Source organism: Lactuca sativa, chromosome 2, assembly GCF_002870075.4.
Source record: "Lactuca sativa cultivar Salinas chromosome 2, Lsat_Salinas_v11, whole genome shotgun sequence".
NCBI lineage: Eukaryota > Viridiplantae > Streptophyta > Magnoliopsida > Asterales > Asteraceae > Lactuca > Lactuca sativa.
The window spans coordinates 233099435-233125330 of NC_056624.2; the positions used below are offsets into that span (position 1 = coordinate 233099435).

A 25896-nucleotide genomic window follows, 5' to 3' on the forward strand; every position below is an offset into this window, starting at 1 on the left:
TACAGGTAATCAATCAGTATCACAGGCAGTCCTACAGATCTACCCGACTAGCATACCAACTGGCATACATTACTAACTCAACTCAACATATCAATAACTACTAGGATATCAAATCCATCGGGTCGGCCTTGGTGCCTTAGACCCCTTAGTATAGTGAGGATAACTCACCTTGAAACGCCGTCTCACAGAAATTAGTTCCAACCTTCGGGCTACTGACATGAATCCCACCACCTATATTTATTACGAATTGCATACATAAGATTCTGATCCTTCTAGAACTGTCCTCAAAAGTCAACGGATCAGCTTGGGTCAATGGTCAAAGTCAACATTCAAGGTCAACAGTCCATGTTGACCTGAGCCGCCGAATTCCCTCGGCTACTCGCCGAGTTTCCTTGGCTTCCGGTGCACTCGCCGAGTCATCGAGTGACTCGTCGAGTTTCTCTCGTTTTTCTATTGAAATCTAAAGCCACTCGTCTGGTTTCCTAAGTGAAACTCGACGGGTGTATACGTGGGCATATCCTTGGGAAAGTTCATCTGACTCGCCGAGTTGTTCATCTACTCGCCGAGTTTCATGACGATCTTCATCAGACTCGCTGAGTTGTTCATCTAACTCGTCGAGTTTCACGGCTTCCTTCATCATACTCGCCGTGTCATCCTTGTGACTCGCCGAGTCCGTTCCTTTTTCCATACAGACTTATTCTGAGCCATGCAGTGGCTCCAATTCATAGATCTAGGCTTCTATGGTATACTTATTACGTAAAGTCACAAACTTTACGTACATGCATTGCATTTAAGGCTCTAAATGCCAATTCTAATCTCTTAATGGGGCTTCATGCCCAAGAGGGACCTCATACATGATCAATTCTGAGACTTTATGTTTCTAGATCTTAGAGAGGGTTCAGATCTGAAGTTACAACTTCAGATCCAACTCATTGTTCAACTTTTCAACCTTTAAGGTACATAGAAAACCCTAGAACTTCAATAAGAGGAAAACTCATGGGAGAGGTGGTAATTTAGGATACCTCTGGAAGATGACAACTGAAAATAGTGCTGATTTCCCCCCTTAACTTGCTCCAACCTCCTCTTCCTTCAAGCCTTCTCCTTCAAAATCTTCTATTCAAGCTTCACACACTCAACAAACACACACACTCGAATCAGGGGCTCTCTAAGACTGTAAGGAGACCCAAGGGAGGCTAAGGCTCCTTTAAATAGGGACACAAACCCCGAAAATTAGGGTTTCACTTGCTAGATCCTAGTTGCCGAGTCCCACAAGTGGACTCGCTGAGTCAGTCACTTAAGTCGCGATCCAATCCCGCTGCTACTCGACGAGTAGGGTAACCGACTTGTCGAGTAGGGCCAAAACCGGGAAACTCTAATTTGAACAATACCTGAGAATCGGGGCGTTACAAAATTAATCCTTGATTTTAATTAAAAAATTATGGTGTGGGCTTCCCCAACCTCCATACTACCTTTGATGAATTTTAGCACATCATGGATCATGATCGTTATAACCAATTTGGGTTGACTGATAAGCTTACATATTGAATCCTAATGATAAATACATAAATGTTTATTGTGTTGAATTGCCTTAGTTGACCAACTTTCTCCAATATTTGAGCATCTCACCATCTTGATTAATTGCAAGATTTTTGATTCATCAAGTCTTTTAGCTTTCAAGTAAATCACCCCCCTTTTAGTTTAATTGCAGTTAGTTTTATTTCACTTGTTTAATTGGATTGCATTGGTGATTGAATACAACCATTTCCCCATGGACCGATCCCCCCTTTACTCCTATATTATGTTTTATTTACAAGCAAAATTGTGTAATTTGTTTGGTGGACTTGACATCCCACTCGAAAGTCACTAGTCCATCACTCAACCCTCCCCCATTTTAAGGCCCATCAAGAGTTTAACACTTCCCTTCCGTGAGTAAGTGAGTGTGAGTCTGCCCTTCACAAATATTATAAAATGAAAATTAAACCTCGTCAAAAACCATAAAATTTTATAACGTTTTTAGTATTTTTTTTTAAATGTTACAAGTCACTTAAAGTATGTAGAATTTGAACTTAACTCAATTGTATTCTAAAGTGTTTCGAATATTGTTAGGCCATTTTGATGATGGTAAATAATGTTTTTAGTTATACAAACAAAATTCAATAAGAAACAATAATATGGTAAATCTGAAGTGGTCAATTTATATAAAACCTAAAAAAAACTGTCTAGAATAGTCAGAGTTAGTTTAATAGGTCCTTACACACAAACACACATGCGTATAACTGAAACATCGAAAAAAATTCAAAGCAAGAAGCACGACTATAAAAATGCATGCTTCACGATTATGTCTTCTCATATTTCCTATATATGTATATATCTAAGAAAAAGGGATTGTAACATGCGATGCTACATCAACAAAATAAGCATGCGGTGCAATGGTAACATAAGCCATTAATGCTATGTTAGGACGGAGTCCGCATTGTTGTCAAAACCCCATCTACCTAACCGGATCAAAAAAGATAGTACTTCGGATGGGTCATGAAGTGAATGAAAAGCCATTGTGTCTCTTGGTTTCGATGTCACTACTATCGGGAATCCATCACCTCTTTCGCTTAGAACCTAAAACAACCAATATACAATAAATAACTAGTCAGTCATTACAAACATATCAATTTCGATGACGCATATGTCTTTAATTCAGGCTATGTTTGTGAAGAAAACAACCTTGTACTATGTTTACAAATAACAGTTTGTCGAACATTATTTAGTAGTCTAACTGTCTTGTATAACAAAAACACATAAACTAAGGGAAAAAAGCTAGGTAGGTATGTATACCTTGAAAGCATCCTCATCGGTTCTATCATCTCCGATGTATATAGGGAGGAGGTTTCTAGAATTATCGAAGCCTAAGTTATGGAGTAAATACTCAAGAGCATGACCTTTGTTCCATTCAATGGATGGCCGAATTTCCATCACCTTTTTGCCTCGCGTCATGTGGAATTGATCGGGATAATTAACAAGCACTGACTCGACTTCCTCTTCTAGAGTCTCATACTCTTCATCCTTAACATGACGATAATGAACAGATAAGCAAAACCTATTATCCTCAATCACCACTCCTTTTATGTTTTTCGTTCTCTCCCTCAACTCAATCAACATCTGTCATATATGCATATTAATAGTATATTTGAATAATGACATATATATATATATATATATATATATATATATATATATATATATATATATATATATATATATATATATATATGCATGCAAATTATTTAATTATAGCTAACCATACCTTTTCAATTGCAGGGAGAAAGTCTTTAGCCGGTTGGAACGTGATAAATTCATTCCCCTGATCCATTGAAATCACACAACTTGTGAAAATAAATTAGGGTTATTGTGTTTGCTTACATTTATTGTGTGTTAGAATGCACCAATAAAAGTTTAGTAAAAAATAAATAATTATTTAATTAAATAAAGATAGATATTAAATTATTTCAATAATTGTATGTATATTAAATGATATCCATAATTATAATTCTTCTTTTGCAAACTAATTAAATTCGTCATTAATGCCATCAATAACATTCTTTTAGAATGAATTCGCATCTAGATTTTTATATATGGATTCATGTTTTGTTTCAGGACACAATCACTTACAATACAATGAAGTTGCATAAAATATTAAGAATGAGAGTGTATTCTATTATAATACACTAGTTTATAACCCATGAGAACCACGGTTAGAAAACTAATTAAACTTTCTAAATAAAAACTCAAAACTATTAATTAATAATTTTAAATAACTTATTAATTAAAATATATTTTTTTGTTATATATAAAATTATAATCGTTGATTCAAATAAATACGTAAAATATATTATCTTATAATTTGTATAAATTTTATTTTATTATAATTTGTATAAACTTTATTTTATTTTTATTCTAATATTATTAATATTAATTTAATGTAATTAAAATGTGATTTAAATTTAGAAATTTGAAATTTGAAATGGAGAATTAATAGATTAACAAGTATAATGATATTAATTACAAGTGTCAATAGATTGACAAGTGTCATGATATTAATTACAATGTCTAACATTATGACACATGGCAGAAGAACTACTCTTTTATTAGATAGGGAGATTCTCATTCTGTTAGAATATAATGTCATTCTTCTATATACAAATTCATTTTGAAAAAAAATACTATTGCTTACATTAAAGACGAATTTAATTAGTTTCCATAATAAATGAATTATAATAATGGATATTATTTAATATACATATAATTATGGATATCATTTACTAAATTCTTATTGGTGCATTCTAACATACAATAGATGTGAGAAACATGTGAACCTCTCTCTCTCTCTCTCTCTCTCTCTATATATATATATATATATATATATATATATATATATATATATATATATATATATATATATATATATATATTATGTATTTATGTATTTTTGTTTCAAGTTTGAATGTAAGCTAACCATTAAAACTTGTAAATGAAGAAAAATTTGTTAGGTTAGATTGGTTCTTTTCTATTTGTTTTACGTTTTCTACGAAACAAAAATCAGTTATGGGTGCACTTTAAAAGAAATGGTTTTAGACCCATTCATGCCCCTCTACGAAAACATGATGATCGACACACCTTACGTCCTAGAAAAAGTTGACAGCTTCACCAGTCTCATATGGATTCAAAGGAACCCAAAGTTTTCGCATGTGCATAAATTAGTATTTTGTTTTTTAATTTATTGTTTAACTAGTTGTAAGACACGTATATTATACGGGTTGATTAAAACAAAATATTAAATAGGAACAATTAACTGGGAAGTTTATTTAAATTTGAAAATTATGAGAAAAAAAACATGCAAAAAATAAATAAATTAAAATTTTGTGTTTAGTTATCAAACTCGTGTATTAAATGGGTTAATTATAACAAAATGTTAAATATAAAGGTTTAAAGTGTAAATTTATTTGAAATTGAAATTGAAATTTAAAATTTAAAATTTAAAATTAATAGTCATTATGGTATGTTTAATTTATGGAAACTAAATTAATGATATATTGGGAATGAAAAATGAAGTAAATTACAAGTGGAAAATAAAATATATATCTCAAAATTATCACAAATTGACACGTGACCAATTAAATGAGAGAAGTACATGTGGTAAAATTATTCTTATTTATTATGATAGATTTCAAGATAAACGAATGAGAAAAACTTAAAATATGTGGGTATGCAGTGAACCATTCAAACATACTCGAAGAAGTAGTGGTAAATGCTGACTTTTCTAGAGATTATCCTAATTATAACCATAGAAAAATAAACTAAATGTTTAAATCTTAAAAAAAAAAGTGTTCCATATATTGTTAAAAAAATAATTTGAGTATAAATTAGATCAACGAATAATTAACCTATAAACTAGCATGTTTTTCTAATTAATTTAAGAACCCGACTTCTTGGCAACGAAATATAAGTTTTCTAATCGTGATGTTTATGTTTAAAGATTTAGATTAATAACAATTTATCTAAAGAGATTTTCTCATTAATAAATAAAAAAGATAAAATACATATAAAATACTTTACAAATAGATATAAATACATAAAAAACACGTTTATAGATTTAAAATATAAAAACAGTTTTATAAAAAAACTTAAAAAATACGTAAATACTTCAAATATATTTATACATTTAAAATATATTAAAATACGTAAAAATCTATATACAAACTTAAAAAATACATAAATGCTTAAAAAATATATAGAAATACGCAAACATACGAAAAAAGTACATTTATACATTATCTTTTAATTTTGAGGAAATATACATTAAAGTCTCATTATTTAAAAAAATATTAACGATTTGGTCGTACGACTTGCTAAACAGATTAAAAATGACTAAAGTGAAGATATTAACGATTTGGTTCAAGAGAATTAATCAGGAATTTTCCCAAAATGATTGAAGTTTTGTGGAGATTTTCCTAATCTTTTTATTTTTTTAAAAATTGAACTTTTCCATGAATATACAAATAGAATATATATATATATATATATATATATATATATATATATATATATATATATATATATATATATATATATATATATATATATATATATATATATATATATATATATTAAAGTTTTGTGTTTCAAGAGTGAGTTATATATAAATATTTCATTTCAAGGAAAATAAACACTAATTAAGCACGTACGTACCTCTTCGTCGATAGTTTTGTAATGATATCTGTCGACGTTGTCGTGGTGGTCATAGGACTTGTTTTTGGGGGCTGGTCCCATGGTATCCATCCCATGACTCCCTGAATAGTACACGTCATTTAGCTTCACAAAGCTATAAACCTGATCAAGTTATCGAATCATTTCATTGTATACGACTATATGTATTATAATTATCAATTACGGAAAAAATATATACAATATTGATATGATAGAGTTTGCTCGAGTTGAAGCTAGGTTTATATATATATATATATATATATATATATATATATATATATATATATATATATATATATATATATATATATATATATATATATATATATATACCTTTTCACGACATCTGCCGCTAATAATAGCTGTCGGAAAGTGCTTAGAAACTTCACGAACTGCTGCACGCATCTGGCATGAAACCCAGAGAGAAAAATAAATGCTTGTATTTTGCAATAAAAGAATTATTGAGTAGCTAGTACCTGATCAGACATGAAGGCACGATTGGGATCACACACGATGGGTGATAATGTGCCATCGTAATCCAAGAAGACGGCTATTTGTTTTCCCTTTGATGTATTTATTATCTGCTGGAAGGAGCTTATAGCAGATGGGTGTTCTTTCTATAATTAATTCCAGAATCATTAATGTACACATATGTTAATCATATATACTAATTCATTAAACGAAAGATTGTAAGCCTTGCATAGATCGACTGATCAAGTCACTTACCAACCAAGAAATATAGTTTTCATCGACGATAGAAGATTCAACGGGGCTCGTATTGATATAACCACGATCCATCGTTTGATCATGTATGGTTTTGGACATGGATTCAGAATTGGATATTATGTTGGGTAGCCAGCTTTGAATTCCCATTGCCTCGTAAATCTTAGCAGCTATGCCTACCACCACCATCTTCTGTGTTATAAGTTTATATAAGCAAACAATTAAATGAAAAGATATATATGATTGTTACAAGCGCGCCACACACACACACACACACACACACATATATATATATATATATATATAAGGTTAGGTTATTTTTTTTTCGTTATTTATTGTGTGCATGTATGATTGATTCTGGACCAATTATTTTAATTATTTTAAGAAAGTAATTAATGCATATTACATGTTGAAGATATAATAGGTATAAATTACATATTCATCATTTAATATGCATTAATTACTTTCTTAAAATAACTAAAATGATTGGTCCAGAATTAATCATACATACACACAATAGATAATGAAAACATTTGAACTTATATATATATATATATATATATATATATATATATATATATATATATATATATATATATATATATATATATATATATATATATATATATATATATATATATATATAACATTAATCAGAGCGATAGTAAGTATACCGATATCGATTAACAAGAGAGGGGGCCCAAGACGGGAGCTACTTTAACTCAATAACAAAGGATGTTTAGAAATTCCAAGTAACAGATGATGTAACTAGACGTAATATATATGTCTTGGACCAAACTTATATGTACCTTCCTAGCTACTATCCATATATACATATTGAAGGTGGGTGATATATACATATTGGTGTAAACTCCTTCAAGCTACTATGTATACGTATTGGACCAAACTTATATGTACCTTCCTAGCTACTATCTATATATACGTATTTGTGTAATCTCAAACCTATGCATTTTCAATCGATTACAGACCTTTTAAAATATGCTGATGTATGGGGTAATTGTCCCAAAAAACAAAAAATTCTCCTGGCTATTGTTTATGGGTATCTCTGGTGCTTTTGGAAGTCGTGAAATGACATGATTTTCAATAATTTGAAGACTAGTGCTACAAACTACCGGATAACATTCTTGCTTTAGTTTTTAGTTGGGTGAAGCATAGGGGAGGGAACATGGATTGTAAATGAGTAGATTGGGTGTGTTCTCCGTTAGGGTTTCTGCCCACTGGACCTGATAGAGGTGATGACCCTTGGAATCTCACCAAGGGTATTGTCCGCAGAGTTATGTTCCCAAGTCCTTATTAATAATCCGAGTGTGCACTCTGTATCTTCTGTCTCGGAATATAACAAAAAATCTTGGTTTGTCTCGAATAGAATTATCGACTACACTAAATGTATTGATGATACAAAAATCAACAATATATATATATATATATATATATATATATATATATATATATATATATATATATATATATATATATATATATATCTTGGTTTGTCTCGAACAGAATTATCGACTACACTAAATGTATTGATGATACAAAAATCAGCATTATATATATATATATATATATATATATATATATATATATATATATATATATATATATATATATATATATATATATATATATATATATATATATATATATATAAGATCTTGTCTCATCCTTTCGCCGATGTGAACATTACCAATTTAATATAATATAAGATTTAATAGGAAAATATATGCATTTATATTTTGTATGGGTTTTAATTAAATTCCTTTTAAGCTAGGTTCAAATAATATATATAATAGGATTCTTTTGGAAAAATCAAACATTACATATAAATCTACCATGAAATGTTAAAATGCACACGCGCCTAGACACATTAAAAAGCGATTAATTCTAAAGTTCAGGAAGCTGCCAATCATCCTAGTACATGTCAATGATACTTTTGACTTAATGGAAAAATATGATCAAGATCTATGATCATATTTTCTTTGCCTCGTCATTTTTATTATATTTTTTTTAAATATGTATCATACGAATGCATGTTATCATGTATTTAATGTCTTATATTTTATTTATATAATTTTTCACAGTTTTTCAAAAACATCTTTGTCGAAAAATAGATTAACCAAAAAGGAGGAAATCTGATACTATAAAAAGGTGAAAAACATATCTAATACTATTTGGTTTGATTTTGGAGATGGCTAAAAAGACACCTTATTTTACCATTTAGAGACCCCTAATTAATGTTTGAAATATTTTTATTGGTTGGAATATCATTGTTTCTCGAAAAAAGCTGATTACAAGTAGTTGATTATAGATTGACTTTTTATAGAAATGGTTATAAGGTGTCTAAGGAGTGTCTTGTTAGCAGCATCCTTGATTTTTTTGGTGACAATGATAAGCTCCACAAAAACTTCAGACCTAATATTCATTCCCCGAAAGTGAGGCGGGTGAGCACCTAAAAGTTGAAGCTAATAAGAAATGAACATGAGAGTGTTCCTTTACGAGCATTAGTATGAGATTGTTTTCCGCACAGATACACCATTAAGTTGATGTTAAAAAGATATTTTATAAGCTAAAGCATTCAATCTATTTATCATTCATTCCAAAAATTAATGATGATTTAGATTTTTTTTTTAAGAGAATGCAAATATTCTGCAAAAAGCAAAAAGAAAAAAAAAAAAAAAAAAAAAAAAAAAAAAAAAAAAAAAAAAAAAAGTAACTTTTTAGCTTACCAATACTTCCACACCAAAGCCTAACGAGCATTGTGTGATCAGTAAATGAAGAGTCCAATCGTGACCCATATAGATTGAGAAACGACCCATGTTAGGAAGGGATTCGATATCAAGGTAGGAGAGTTTATAATTGAGGGTAGCCCACACTAGAAGCTCACTCGAATTCGGGCCACATAGGTATACCGAAGCTCAACTTAAGGACATTGAAACCAATTGAGTTACCCATAAACAAAAAGAAGTTGTAACAACATTAATTATAAAAATCAATATTGTTTACATTTTTATAAATATAAAACAATAATTTGGGTTGAAATGTTTTATTTATTTTAAACATACCGATGATTATTATTTTATTTAAGTAGGTTTTGGATAGAACTAAAACCAATATGGAATTTAAGTTAAGAGATGGAATTTAAGTTATCTTAATGATACAAACTTCATAGTCACTATCACAAAATGAGTGCAATATTTAGTTTCCCCACCTTTTTTTTTACATTTCCCCCCTAAATTGTCATCTTTTTTTTTTTAAATGTTTGGCCTGTTTATTATAATTCCGACCGAAGAAGAGAGCACTACGGTTGTCACAAAGGATGGTAGGGCAATCTAGGGAAAGAAGCGTAGCTCACGAACTAAGTGATTGACCCAAACAATCTCGACAACAATGTTGGCCATGACATGATATTCCAATTCACGGATAGACTAAGAGACGGTAAGCATGGGCGTATCTAACATATAAGAAGGTAGGTCCTAGGACCTATTTAAAATTTGAATTAAATTATATATATATATATATATATATATATATATATATATATATATATATATATATATATATATATATATATATATATATATATATATATACCACAAACATTAGGAACTATCTTAGAAAAAATAAAGGACCTACCTTGAGTTTGTTTTTTCTAAAAAATGTTTTAAAAAATCATTTTAAAAGGGGCAAAAAATATGTTATATGAGCCATTTGTGCTATTGAATATATAAGGTTAAATATAATATATAGTTTTTATCAAACAATAAGATATCAATGCACTAATAATCAACTAATTTTTCATTAAATCGTTCATTTTTTTCAATTATATTTCAGTCGGTTTTTTTAAAATTTTAATTGGTGGTGGCTAATCGGTTTTTTCAGTTATATTTCATTAAATCTTACACGACCCGACCCGACCCCTCACAAGTGTTGTTGATTTTTTTTATCGGTTTCACTTAATTTGGGAACCATGTTATATTTTGTTTTAGATTCGCCACTAATGATGGTAGGTTGTTTCTATGCATTCTAAGAAATAAGATTTTCACAAAGAAAGATGGAATAACTGTTGGTGGATCATCGAGTCTCGTGACAACAAGACCATCCGCGTTTGAATAACCGGGTATGGCAGGAGTCCACGAATGGCAAAATGATAGACAAAGGAAATTGTCTGTTTGACATAATGAAGGATTTGTTTGACATCTTGAAAGTGGTGAAGTGTGGGAGCATATAGAAATTCAATGGCCTGGTAGGGACATGCAAGTTTCAAATTTAGAAAGCCTGCCTGGACAAGAACAGCATGGGCATATTTGGCATGACATAAAAACAATCCACCATTATCATAGGTAAGCTCTACGTCGAAAAAGTAGTTAAGCAACCCTAGATCCTAGATCTTTGATGGCATGTGGATTTTGCAGATTTTTTTTTCTTATGTTGTTGTGAAGTTTTGGAATTTGAAATTTTTAGTGATAACTGTTGGTTGATTGATTAAACAAAGAATAAAATATCAATGCATAGTTAAGACTTAAGGCCTAAGGTAGTAGGAGCGTAACTATAAGAATGAATCAATGACATTTGTCCATTTTGTCACGAAGTTCAAAAGGATAAATAAAAGAAAACATATATGTAGTTAATAAAGAAAGAAGTTAAAAGCCAGTCTATACTTTAGAAAGGTGGAAATTAAGCAAGGAGATCTTAATCAACAAAAAACACGAAGACATCGTTTTACATTCTAATTCAAACATTTCACTGTTTGATTTCAAATAATTGAAGCTCATCCATATATCAGAACATTAATGGTTTCGAGAGTTGAAATATGATGATGAGAACATGATATCCTTTGATATCATATGTTTTTTTTTTGAACGACAAATCAAACCTACTCCTACATCAATCCTAAATCCATTTATGCTCCGGACGGGACTTAAACCTACTCCTAAAATTGATGAGTAGTTTAGGCTGCCTAGGATGAGGTGTGCAAGTTTTAAAAAAACAAGGACAGTATGAGTTAATTTTTGAAAATAGGGACTAAACACGCTTTCTAGCATATGCATGAGGAACGATTGATATAATTTACATTATATATATATATATATATATATATATATATACTAGTTTATAACCCGTGGGAACAACGAGTTATAAAATTAATTAAACTTTCATAATAAAAATATATAAATATTAATCAATTATTTTAAATAAATCATTTTAAATTTATTATTAATTAAGAGATATTAAAATTTTAAAGTTATTATAACTTCATATTTAACATATAAGTAGAAAATGTAAAAAGAGATTAACACTATTCATTTATTAGAATAGGGATATATATATATATATATATATATATATATATATATATATATATATATATATATATATATATATATATATATATATATATATATATATATATATATATATAGAGAGAGAGAGAGAGAGAGAGAGAGAGAGAAAGAAAAAGAAAGAGAGATAATTAGTGATCTCCCTACAATTTAAATTAATTACTATAATTTTATAATTTTGTATTTGGAAAATCCTCTCTAATAAATGAAGGTTTTTTTTGCCACTTGTCAAATTCTTAAGAGTTTTGCCACTTGTAATTTCGTGAAAGTTTTAGAATTACTATTTTCCACTTGTCATTTTTAGGAATTTCCATTTTTTTTAAAATAAAATTTCATATAAAGGAAGAGAATCATTCTATTAATTTGATAATAAAATCTAATAAATGCTCTAAAGAATATTTGATTTTTTTTATAAATGTTCCAAAATATTACATTATATTATGTAAAAGTATTATTTTATAAGATATTTAATGTTTAAATATTGATATTAAATTTTTATTTTTAATAAATTATTATTTTTAATAAAACCCGTGTAATACACAGGTCTCACACCTAGTATAGATTAAACCAAATCCAAATCAATTCTAATTTCTAACCGTGTGTCACTGTCAAGTCAAATATATTTGTTTAGAAAATGAGCCACCAAACTAATAAAAAGAAACGGTTACCACGTAGGACATGAACCACCAACCTCAAACTTAACCGAACCCTCGATTGAGTTGCAAAACAATTGATGTGGTGTGACGGACGCGACTGACGACTGGTACGTGGTGTGAGCCTGAGGAAGAAGGAAAAAGTGAAAACCAACAACTAAACTAATTAACTACGACCAACAACTAAACTAATTAACTACGACCAACCGTTTGTTTCCATCGGAATGGATTCTCTGATTCTGTTTCGTCGTCGTATCTATCCTTACATATATATATGTAGAGTGTGCTAACACAAACACCACAAGCAAACGACGACATAACCCGCACACCGGTTTCTATTGTGTTTTCCCATTCTCTGTGTGTGAGTGGCTATAATTTAATAACTATAAAACATAACGTACAATTAGAATCGCCGACGCACCACTTACACCTACTCTACTCGTGACGTCCTAGTTCATCCGTCCCTAAAAATGCGTCATCACATACGTAAAATGCACGACACATGACGACAAGAAGTAAACGGCGTTGTTACCGGAATAACCAGCGGCCGTCGTCAGTTTCGTTGGACACTTTTGATTCTGTACGAGTTTGTGTCATGGCACAAAAATTTAAGATACAATTAAAATCCTACCGATCAATAAATCAAAATCAAATATCCTTCTATTCTTTTTCTTTTTTTCTAGTATTATCTTTCTATACACTCATGACACTTGTCATATTTAATTTAATAAAACTAATAAATTTTTATTATACTCCACGTCAATTTTTCTAAATCAAATAGTATTGTGAAAACTAATAATAAGAAATCAATTTGAGTGAGTTATATCAACATTATATATTGACATTAATTAATGCAATCAAATTCAATTATATGACGTAAATTAAGCAAGATCGATCGCAGAAGAAATAAAGTTGAAGCATGAATAAAAGACAAAAACAAAATTGTTGTGTGTGTCTGACTGAAATAGAGACTTACAGTTGCGTCAAGTTTGGATTATGGAGCGCCTGCGACCAAGGAGTTGAGGAACGGAAGAGAAGGAAGGAAGAAAAAGGAAGATGGAACTGAGGGGTTATAAGTATAGTTGCTTTGCTCGTGTTTATATATATATATATATATATATATATATATATATATATATATATATATATATATATATATATATATATATATATATATATATATATATATATATATATATATATATATATATATATATATATATGGTAAAGGGTTTTATCTTTTAACTTTTTTTTTTGGCATAATGTTAAAAATCTTATTTCCTTGAAATTTCCATGATGCATAAACAATCTTTCGCCCGAAATTGCCTCCTGTTGGTTAATTTAATGCCACAACTTATCCTTGCTTATCATCATCCTCCTTAATAAATGAAGGTTTTTTTGCCACGTGTCAATCTCTCATGAGTTTTGACACTTGTCATTTTATGATATTTTTGAAATAAATATTATCCACTTGTCAATTTTTTATTTTTTTCAATTTCTAAAATTAAAGTTATATACTTATATATGTAAAGTATTAAATATCATATATATGATATTAAATTACAATAAATATATTTTTCCTTTCTTATTTTAAAGTTGTACATTAAAAAATATTTTATGTTTACACTTTATTTTAATGTTTATTTTTTTTAAATCAACCCGTATAATATACGGGTCTCACACCTAGTTCCTAATAAATAAAAATCTTATTTTGCCACATGTTAATCTCTCATTAATTTTGAAACTTGTCATTTTATGATATTTTTAAAATAAATAATACCACATGTAAATTTATAGTTTTTTTTTTTTTTAATTTTTAAAATTAAAAAGCTACATAATACATATAGTTATATAAGTAAAGTATTAAATATAATAAATATGTTTTTTTCCTTATTTTAAAATTTAATTTTAAAAAATACTTAATATTTAGTTTTTTTTATTTAATCCATGTAATACATGGATCTCACACACACACACACACACACACACACACATATATATATATATATATATATATATATATATATATATATATATATATATATATATATATATATATGGATTAATGACGAACTCCATTGAAGAAGCGAACTAGCGAACTGTCGATCATTGTTCTAAATGTACCAAATTTCGATTTATGTGGTTTGAGATGCGTCAAACAACACTTCGGCCTCTGCAAATCAATGCAGGGCAATGCCAATATTTCGAAGCAATTGAACGTAAGCAAGACGAGCTGCTGCAAAATCGTAACCTGAATCGATTGCTTTTTTGATAAATTTCTTTCGTTCCTAGTAATTAAAAGAAAGAACCAACAAACTAATTACTAAATCATTGATCGATTACAGAGACTGAAATCTTATTAATTTGAAGTAACTTTTAAAAAAATTATGCATTTGATTGATGTATTCTTTATTGTATTGTTTTCAATTTTGTCGTGCATAAAATTATTATAGACTTAAGAGATTAACCCATATTTTTTTTTTCATTTTGTCTAATGAAAATAAACTATGTGTCTTTAAAATGAATACTTTAAAAAATTGAAATTGTTATAAAACAAATAAGAACTCAATCGAAAATTTGATTATAAAAGATTAATGGATGTTTTTTTTTCACATTATTGTAACTCAAGTTTTTCACAATATTTTAATTTTGGATAAAACATAAAAATTCACCATGTATCTATCATGCATAGTTATTTGAAGATAAAACATTTTTATGCTTCATAGTTATATGTAAAAACATATGCACGAGTAAACAAAGAAATATAATAAGTTATCCCATTCCATTAAATGACCATGTTTGGATGATTTTGTTTTATTTATAAGAAATATAATCAAAATAGATGAAAAGTGGCAATGAATCAGTATAAAGTATAAGGTCAATTCTATTACATCAATAAAAAAAAAATTAATTTTTTGTTTCATGGTTATTTATTGGAGTACCTGTGATGTTTATGTATAAGACCGGATCCATTCGATTTCTAAAAAAGATTACTAATCCTTAAATTTTGAGGAATCCTTCATCAGTGGTTGTGAATGACTCATATTTTCAATATTTTCGATCTTGGTTCTGTAGGAGCAAGTCAAAAAGTACAACTATCTGATTTGATTCGTTCTCATTAGTCATGAGATAATCATCTTAGGGTGATCCTTTTGTCGATGGATGCTCCTATTACACTCGTAGTCTCTAAAGGATGACAACCGACTATGTAGCATCTATACCGAGAATTCAAGTATTTTATACGTCATTAGTATGATACTTTTTAGGAACTACGCGTAATAACGAACTTGCGAAACGGATACGTTTATCATAAAGAGATTCTTCGTTCCTGACTAGCTTCACCTTAATTGTTATTTGAACAGGTAAAAGTTTTGTCCTGGTCCGAGTATGATGGAATCATACAAATTTAGGTTCAGAATGAGGTGTAGATAGAGTATGGACGATTTTACCCTTGGTAATGATTTGGTCAATAATAATCATAAAGTTGTGTCCTGGTCTGCTTATGATATTGGTTGTAGAATTATGAGCATTATTAAGGAATGTTGCTACTTGGTTATATATATGAATAGTTGTTGTTGGAGATTTATGATGACAATGGACCACTTTACCCTAAGTTATCTATTTTTCCTAGTGTTTGGAAGGTCAATGGTGACATATTGTTTATTTAATCATATAAGTTCGTTAGTAACATGTTGAACCTTACACTTAAACACTTGTATCACTCATGTTGTTAGATGGTGGTATTTTATATGGTTGTTAATTTTTTAAGGCATGAAAACTCTTTGAAGTTTTGAACAAAGGTGCTTAAAGATTAATATTGGCACAAGGTTGTGATTTGTGACTGGTATATGATACCTTTTTTCTAGTAATGATTTTGTAACGTCTACAGGTTCAGTCTAGACATTTAAGATATAATAGATAACCTTAGCTAAAGATGTAGTAGTCATAATGACTATCTCAAAGATATAATGAGCACTTAAATCTGACTTCGTATGAGGAAGTTATGCTTCTTCGAAGTTTCATGATGAAACCGACACAACTATGTGCATCATGAAAAATGAACCGGAGATAGGTTGCCTATTAGCCTAAGTAATCTAATTTTTTTTGTAGTTATCGTAAAAAAGAGAGCGTGCATATGGAGAACGCCTAAATCTGACTTCATATGAGGAAGTTACGATTTTTCGAAGTTTCAACATAGTAGTGTGCGACTCAGGAATCAGAATTTAGTTCAGTCGATTGTTAGGCAAAACAATGTAACCGAGTGTTGAAGATCTCATGAGTATGAGTCTGTCGATATAAATATAGTCCCGAATAGATGTATAGAAAAAAATATGATTTCTATATGAACTTTAGCAGTCTAAGCCTATAAAAATATAACTTTAAAAATAAAGTGATAATAAGCTGACTGTGTCTAAATGAAAATTATAGTACTTGTCAATAGCTACGCATGGATATAAAGAACGTAAAAAATGGAGCTCGTATCAGAAAGATACAGTTTTTTTTTGAAGTTTTTCAAGAAGCGTCACGCGCTGGTAGGTTGCACAGCGCGCACCTTCTAGAAACATGGGGGCGTGGACTAAGAGGATTTCAACATGTGTCAGCACCCTACGGGAACAACATCACCATAGGGCATGAGGTGCCTGGTCAAATTCTGGCTATAATATAGCAACTCAACTCCCTATTCCTCCTCACACGTTCACTGAACTCTCTCAACTTCTTAAGCCCGATTTTGAAGTCTTTCTTCCAAATTTTGGAGTATATCAGCTTAGTGAAGCTCTGGATATCTAGGCTCAACAAGTAAAAGCTCTTAGGTCGGAGTTTTTCCAATGCCATTTCCGACTTTTCGTTAGAAATCTCTATAAGTTAAGCTACAATTATCTTAATTCAAGTGTAACTTATATTTATAATCATAATTGTTATGTCATAATACTGATTTATCTACTTACGAGAGTGATGTCTAGGATAGATACTTTCAACTAACACATTGATATCAAGTATTTGATTTGCTTACACATAGAAAAGCCAAGGTATTAGGCGAAGAGTTGCCGAAATCACCAGCCATCCACTTTTAACAAGTGAGTGCATAGTTACTTTCAGCTTACACATAGATATCAAGTATTTGATTTGCTTAAATACCCTATATACTTACTTATTATCTGGGTTCCTGATATCTATGCTAAATGAGATAAAGATTTTTCTCGAAATAAATCATATATTTATTTTTATCATACTTATATTGTATTGGGTAAAAAGGGTAAAGATTGATGAGAAAATGGTGAAAGACCATGCCCAACATAGTACTACTATACCAAAGATTTAACGCCTCAAAAATCAAAACTAATATAAACCTTTCAAATCGACCCAAATACAAATAAACGTGTTTATAAAATCGTTGTTTTCAAAACATTGTTCAAAACAGAGTTTCCCAAGATCAGCAACATAAAATCAGGATGAGTACGATCACGCCTTTGCCTTCACTCGATCCTCTAAATTACCTGAAACCATAACCAAAAATTTTAAGCCAATGCTTAGTGAGTTTCCCCAAAGTACCACCACAGAAAACACATATAATAAACGAATAGGCATGATGGGTCCAATCAGTCATCGAACTGGAATACCCATGGGTCCACAGCCATCGGCCTGGATTACCCCTCTTCTGACCAAATCAATCATCAGAATGGAATGCCCTCGGGTCCACAACTATCAGGTTGGATTACCCTTCTTCTGGCCTAATCAGTCATCAGACTAGAATACCAATATACAACGGGCCCACTCAGTCATCGGACTGGAATACCCTCGGGTCCATTCAGTCATCAGACTGGAATACCCACGGTCTGTTGACTTACGCACAAAGCAGTAAAGTCTTCAACCAACACAATATGTCGACATATAACATATAATAAACATAATCAAAAGACAAATAATCAAGCAGTCGGAAATCACAAGTAGTCCTATAGATCTACCGGTCTATGTATATCAGCAACTAGCATATAATCATATAGATCTATCCCATACTCAACATATCAATGTATAGTAGGATATCAATCCAATGGGGCAACCTTGGTACCTTCGACCCGTAAGTACAATGAGGAAAACTCACCCCACAGTGATACGAAGAAAACTGATCAATACTCCAACCCCAAATACTGGTTCCACCCAAGTCCTAAATGTCTAAACATTTCCTATTAATAAAATACTCATAATTTCCTAAATTAACCTTGGTCAAACTTGGTCAAATCTAAAAAGTCAACCGAGTCAACCCAGCCGAGCCGACATAGAAAGTGTACACGGGGTGTACTCTAAAGGTATGCGGGGCGTACTCAAATATTAACTGCAGACAGGATGGTTGACTACGTATGTGCTGCATACCCAGGTTACACAGGGCGTATGCCTAGACTTCCCAAATCTTCATTAAGAGCTTAATGCCATAAGCTATCACGTCCATCTTTCAGATCCAATGCTAAATCATCCTTAAGAGTCATAAACATTCCAACTTTATGACTTTGCATGTCCATTAAGTGCTTAATTCAACATCTTAATGCATTAAGACCTTTTAAAGAGTGCGTGAAGCAATACTAACCATCAAAACCACATTTTTATGACTTAACGCCCTTCGTAAGGTCTGAAAGGACGACTTAATGGGTCGAGAACATGCCATGCTCAAGAATCACCATTTTGGGACAAAAAGTGACTTAAAGAAGTGAAATGTCTAGATCTACAAGATGGAGTGGTCAAGATGCAAATTATTTTACCTTATAAAGCTTGCTAACAAAGAGAAAATCTCAGATCCAAGGTGCTTCCTAAACTCCAAGCTCTTTTCACCACTCACTACATTTTCAAGAACACTTCTAACACTCTAAAGGCTCTAGAAATGCACTCTTTCTCTTAGGATTTGCTTAGGGGTCGATTCTCACCGAGGGAGGCTGAATAAGAATGAGATGTGAGGCTATAATGAGGTTTAATTATGAGCCAAACCCTAAAAATTAGGGTTTGGATGATCCTCACATACGCCCCGCATACAAGGTGTACGCCCAACATACTAGGGTGCGCCCTAGTACGTCTAGTGTACACAACTTACGCTCAACATACAACATAATGGCCCAAAATTACCATATTGCCACTAAGGGCCATTCTAGCACCCTTCCTCATACTCAAGGGTGAAAAACGCAACCAATTCCCATACAAGGAGCTAAAAGTTAATTACTTTACAATCGGGATGTTACAACTTTCCCCTACTTAAATCAAACTTCGTCCTCGAAGTCCACTGTTGTAACTAACCCAGGGTAGTTCCCACGTCTCCACCTCGGGCCACTCATACGGTCCTCTTCAGAACCCAATCCAAACTAAAGTCGGCTCATTTAGGCGGAAACCTTCCCATGCTATCCTTGACTCGCTAACTTTCACCACTAAAGAAACCATCACACTCTATCGGAATTTCGGGAATCCAATACATCGAATGACTCTTAAGCACGCAAATCTATCTCGGAACGCAATTATTACGACATCCCTTCTCACACTACCAAACTAGAACGGCGGAAACATCTAGGGGTGGATGAATTCATGTATAATATCATAACAAATGAATAATAGTGATCAAATCCATACAACCATTGCATTGATATTTAAAAAAGTTCCATTGTACACAAAACATTGTTTACTTGATATTAAATACAATATGTCCAAAAGTAAGCAACGTGACGCGGTGACGCCCCATCCTCAAATCCCTTTTGGATTGCATATTTATTGATTTTATGAGAATACAAGAGCTTTTGAAAAAGCGTCAACAATTAAGTAGGTGAGTTCATAAGAGTTTTGTATGCGAAAAATTGGTAATTTTTCCGTGTATGAATGATAGAGTGCGCTTTAAAAAAATCCAATATTTTCTTTAAAAATGAGCTGTAAGTCTTAAACCCAAGACCGAAAATGCAAGTAGTGCTGTACTGGAAAGTAGTATTATGAAGTTTTATCTTTATATAAAACTAAATGATTATATATTGATACCGTAAACCAAATGTATTGTTAATACCTCATGTTAGTTATTATACCATGCAAGTGACTAGTGGTCTGCTACGACGTTCTTCAGGTGTCGAAATGTTAGACATTTGTCACCCTAGACCCGCCGGTCTAACTGTAGCTAACAGTTTAGGTGCAGGGTTGTCAATCCCGTATAGATCTATACACAAGTGTCACACTCTCTTAACGAGACTCTGGTTATAATTCAAGACTTCCGTGTGTACTCTGGTAGGTACGGTGAAACTAAATGTCTCACAAAATTATATCAACCGGTTTACGTCTAGTGTAATGAAAATCCTTTTTTCTTATAAGTGGAGGTATTACCCTTCCATAGTGGTTAAATAGTGTAAAAATAATTATCTTTAAATAATTGTATGTTTTGTCTGAATGATAAAGTAGTGTTTATGACTCCCAAACTATACTAATTATAGTTTATTATGAATGTTTTGTTTTGACAATTTATATAAGCATATATATATATATATATATATATATATATATATATATATATATATATATATATATATATATATATATATATATATATATATATATATATATGTACAAGTTATCATGCCTAGATGTTTTAAAGATTATATCATATAAACTTACATCTAGGGATGAGCAAAAGGACCGAACCGGCCGGAACCGGACCGGAACCGGGAACCGGCTTCGGCCAAAATCAAGAACCGAACCGGCCCGGCGGTTCTACCGGTTCCCGGTTCTTGTCGTGTCTTCATATGTTAGAACCGGTCCTTGAAAAATAGCATCATACAGTTCCGGTTTATGCCGGTTCTACCGGTTCCGGTTCCTACCGGTTCCCGGTTCTAAAAATCCACAAAAATAACGTCCCGGTCCCGGCCCGACCGGTTCTATCGGGTTCCGATTCCGGTGGCGGTTCCGGTTCCGGCCGGTTCCGGTTCCGGCCGGTTCCTCGGTCCATATGTTCATCCCTACTTACATCTAACACAAGTAGGAGAATATTTGGTATGAAAAAGTCAATTTCTAGTTTTTGCAACTTTTTAATGATATTTACCAGTAACTAGAAAAATATAACTTTGTAAAACTTAGTTTTAACATTTTTGGGATTTTTAATTCGAAATAACTTTATATGTTTGAAAACCATATAGTTTTGTTAAAACTTACAAAATGATGTCATGAACTTGTTATGTCCACTTCTGTTTAAAATCCATTTTTACTTAAAATGATAGATTCTTGAGTTTTTGGTGGTTGTCGAGGCCAACAAAATTAATACCCTAAATATTACACACTAAAATAGTGTATAGTGGTAAAGGGATCGTATCCATGGAGATTGGTTTAATTTAAATCTCTATGTAAATCACTTGTTCACGTACTTGAAAAACAAAAGTAAAAGTAAAATGGGGGTGGGGGGGGGGGGGTTAAATCTTTTTGATTGTTTGACAAAATTAAAACTAGCTAGAAGGTAAATATGACAAGTAAACAAGTAAAAGATTTGATTAAATTCAATGAAGTGAAATTGGTTGATTTTGGGATACACCACATGAATGACATAGTTGACTTATCATTAGGCTAAAAGAAACAACACTTGTGAAATGGTTTAACTTGGCTATAACAATTTATAAGCACAAATAACCCTAACTCTTCTTAGATATTAAAATGGTTAAAGGAACTCTAACACATTCCCTTAATTAAAGTCTCAAAATCAATGAAACATATAATCTTGTGAAAATCAATTAGCTTTAGGTTCTAAGAGTTACCAAGTCCAAAAGATAATCAAATGCTTACATTATCATTATGGAGGAAATATTCCCATGGTCTAAATGAAATGAAAACAAACATATAAACCATTTGTTTCTTACTAATTTGAGGGTCCATTACTTAACCAAGAAATTAGTCAACAAAAATAAATATTTATTCATCTAAGCTCATGATAAAAAATAAACAAAAATAACAAGATGTTTAGCTAGAAAACATTCCCATAAACTTCAACACAAGATAACATTTAGTCTTCAAAGAAACCAATCATCCATAGGATTTAACCCTAATCGACCAAATTTTTGTTTAGCCAAACATGGCTAAACTCAAAGAAACAAAGTTAGAAAAGATTTTACCAAACACTCTACAAGATTCAAGAGCAAAACTGATGAAGTTCTTGAGGGGTCTTGCCTTTCAAAAGCTCCAAAATCTCCAGAGAGTTGTTCAAATTTCGGATGTGCAAGAGTGTGCAAAAGATGCACACCAACCTTCCCCATATAGCCCTCTAAATGAAATTCCAAAACTACCCCTGCTGAGTCATGCGCGGCCACGCAGCCCTGTGCGGGTGGGTTGGACAGGTGGTATCAAATCATGAGTTCTTGAGAGTTTGGACCTCCACAGCTTAGCCCACTTGGCCCATTTCGAGTCCAAACAACTTCTAGCCCATTTTTCTTTAAGTTAACTTCATTTTAAGCCCAATTTGGCTTCTCCAAATCCTCCAAAGCTCGTGAACTCGCCTGATTAACGACCTCCACACGCTCGAATATTCTCCCGCATCTTGCAATGTTAAAGTTCATTTTCTCCAAGCCTTCAAATAATCATCCAGCTCACTCCATGCGTCAACTCCATTATCACCAAACCTATAATTCTCGACTTCCTCTTATTCCAATCGCTTTCCAAACGTCCCGAACACTCCCGCTCCACTAATCTCTATGAAATTTGCAATAAAGCTCACGAAACTAGAAAGTACCTGAAATGGTCATAAAATAACAAAAAGGAAAATATGCATGGAAATTAACTAAATTATGGATGAAATAAACTAAAATAAACTATAGAAAGAAATAAATAAAATAAACTATCAAATCACCCAAAGCTTAAACCTTACTTGTCCTCAAGTAAGACAAGACTAAAATGAACTCGGGATGAACTATCCTAAGAAAAAAATAGAATGGATAGAACCATAAAACCTGATCACCGTTAGTCAACATGGTCAGAATTGATCTCGCTGTTATCTCATGAATTTTTCATCCGATGAAAATGGAACCATAGACCATAGCTAGGACAACTCCTCTAGGTGAGTAAGGAGGGATGGTCAGTCGTTGCCCCAATGGAACATGCATACTATGAATAACATCTGTAGTAGGGAGAAAGCAGTTGGATGGGCTCGTGTGGAGCTCTTCTGTAAGTGTACACTCTAATCTCACGTTTTCCGGTTACTCTCATATGTAATTGGGTTTAATCGCTTGGGACCGTTGTAGGAATCGGTTCACTTAGTGTTGGCCCAGACCTCCCGTAGTATCCGACTCAACAGTCTTCCTAACATCACCAATTTGCGAAAAACAACTCGATCTATATACAATAAAACAAGCCTATATAAATGAATATCAAACGTCGGGTGAACAAAATGTTGGAAAAAAATTTCAATAATTGGACCGGTCACCCATCTAAGACAGCTGCAGCTGGAAATTTGCTTACCATTCTTTTCTTTTTTTCTTTCTTTTTTTTCTTTGTTTTTTGTAGACTTTGGAGGTATCAATATGATAACACATACTTGAAGGTAATGTACTGACAATCAAAATTTTTAACAAGAAAACCTTTTGACTCATAATTTGGTTCCCAAAAGTGTGTAAGTGGAACCGAAAGGGTAGTAATATAATCTGAATGGTCTAAGTGTGAAAATGACCATGTGTGGAGCATAAAGATGTAATGTAAGCTCCTTTTCAAACTTGTGATTTCTCAAAAATGATGAAAATGTCCAAATGAGGACTAAAAGACTCTAGACTCCTAAGAAAATCACAAAAAGAATATGGTGATGCAAGGAGACTGGATATAGATTCTACTCGGGGACAAGCACCAATGCTTCATCCTAACAGTTCAAACATGATCAAGTGTGATCCTCTCGGCGGTATTGACCGGAAGGATAAAAACATCCATTGCTATAGTATATCCTATAGTTCTTAGTTTTACATGCATAATTCTTCATGAAACTACATGGACATGATCACTTACCCCTTTAAGCTTTGAGCATCTGATCCCAAGTATGAAGTCCGAAACTGCAGCTAGTGGTCCCGGTTCGATGGGTGAGATAACAACAAGATCCTGGACTAATAATGATACAATAACTATGAACCTGTTCCATGACATCCAAAGGGGATGAGAATAAAAAGACAACAAAAATGCATGAATGCTAATGCCCTAAGCTAAATGTTATGCAAGAATAAAAAGTGGAAAAGAAGAAAATAAAATCTTTTTGAAATTTTATAAAATAAAAAAGATGAATGCGAATTAGCCTAAAACTAAAATGATATGCAACCTAACTAAAAATGCATGAAAAAAAATGAAAGGAAAAGGAAATTACTCACCCCAAGCTTAAGAACAAGCATTGTGCTCAATGCTTAAGGTAAGGGCAGAAATGACCAAAATCGGAGGGTCGGGCGGCGGGAAATGCCCGTGGCGATAGTGGTTTCGTGAAATTCCGCCTGGTAGAACTCCGATAATCTTGAATTTTCCGACGAGGTGAGTGATTGGGAGCTTATGATCTTGAGAGAAATGGATTTTGAGGGAAGAACAAGATGAACACAAGGGAGAAATAAAGAAGAAGGTTGCATTCAAAGTTCATATGGTCAACAAAAGTCAACAAGTCAAACCACTTAAAGATCTGGTCAAAGATGGTAAAAAATCGTCAAAAATGGTCCAGGGTCGCGCAGAAGGGGCACGCGACGCAACCTTCTCAGTTAAATTATCGATTTCACACTTTATCCATTCGATCAGATCTACCCGTGCAACAGCGCGCGCCCGCGCAACAGCACATGCCCGCGCAAGCTGCAATTCTTGATCGTCTTTTTTGCTTCATTTTCTTTCGTTTCTTCGCATTTTCTTGGATTGGATGGCCCCGAACATATGGAAACACTTAATTCCACCAAATAAAACTC

General features: G+C 31.9%; 1 protein-coding gene across 4 annotated transcripts; it reads right to left on the reverse strand.

Annotated features, from left to right (window-relative positions):
- Positions 1-2180: 2180 nt before the first annotated feature.
- On the reverse strand, positions 2181-14076 carry LOC111888876 (probable trehalose-phosphate phosphatase 2). Of its 4 annotated transcripts, XM_052768193.1 has the most exons (9): positions 13202-13509; positions 13033-13119; positions 6985-7173; positions 6735-6875; positions 6592-6663; positions 6241-6381; positions 3299-3355; positions 2830-3153; positions 2181-2613 (listed from the first exon to the last, which is right to left on the reverse strand). In XM_052768193.1, exons 1-9 carry the CDS (start codon positions 13310-13312, stop codon positions 2452-2454), a joined length of 1284 nt encoding a protein of 427 aa, XP_052624153.1. In that variant the 5' UTR covers positions 13313-13509; the 3' UTR covers positions 2181-2451. The 4 variants fall into 4 exon arrangements, with proteins under 4 accessions (XP_052624153.1, XP_052624156.1, XP_052624154.1 ...); XM_052768196.1 differs by lacking the exons at positions 13033-13119; positions 13202-13509 and adding an exon at positions 13971-14076 and having other exon boundaries at positions 6985-7157; XM_052768194.1 differs by lacking the exons at positions 13033-13119; positions 13202-13509 and adding an exon at positions 13971-14074.
- Between the last annotated feature and the right edge of the window lie 11820 nt (positions 14077-25896).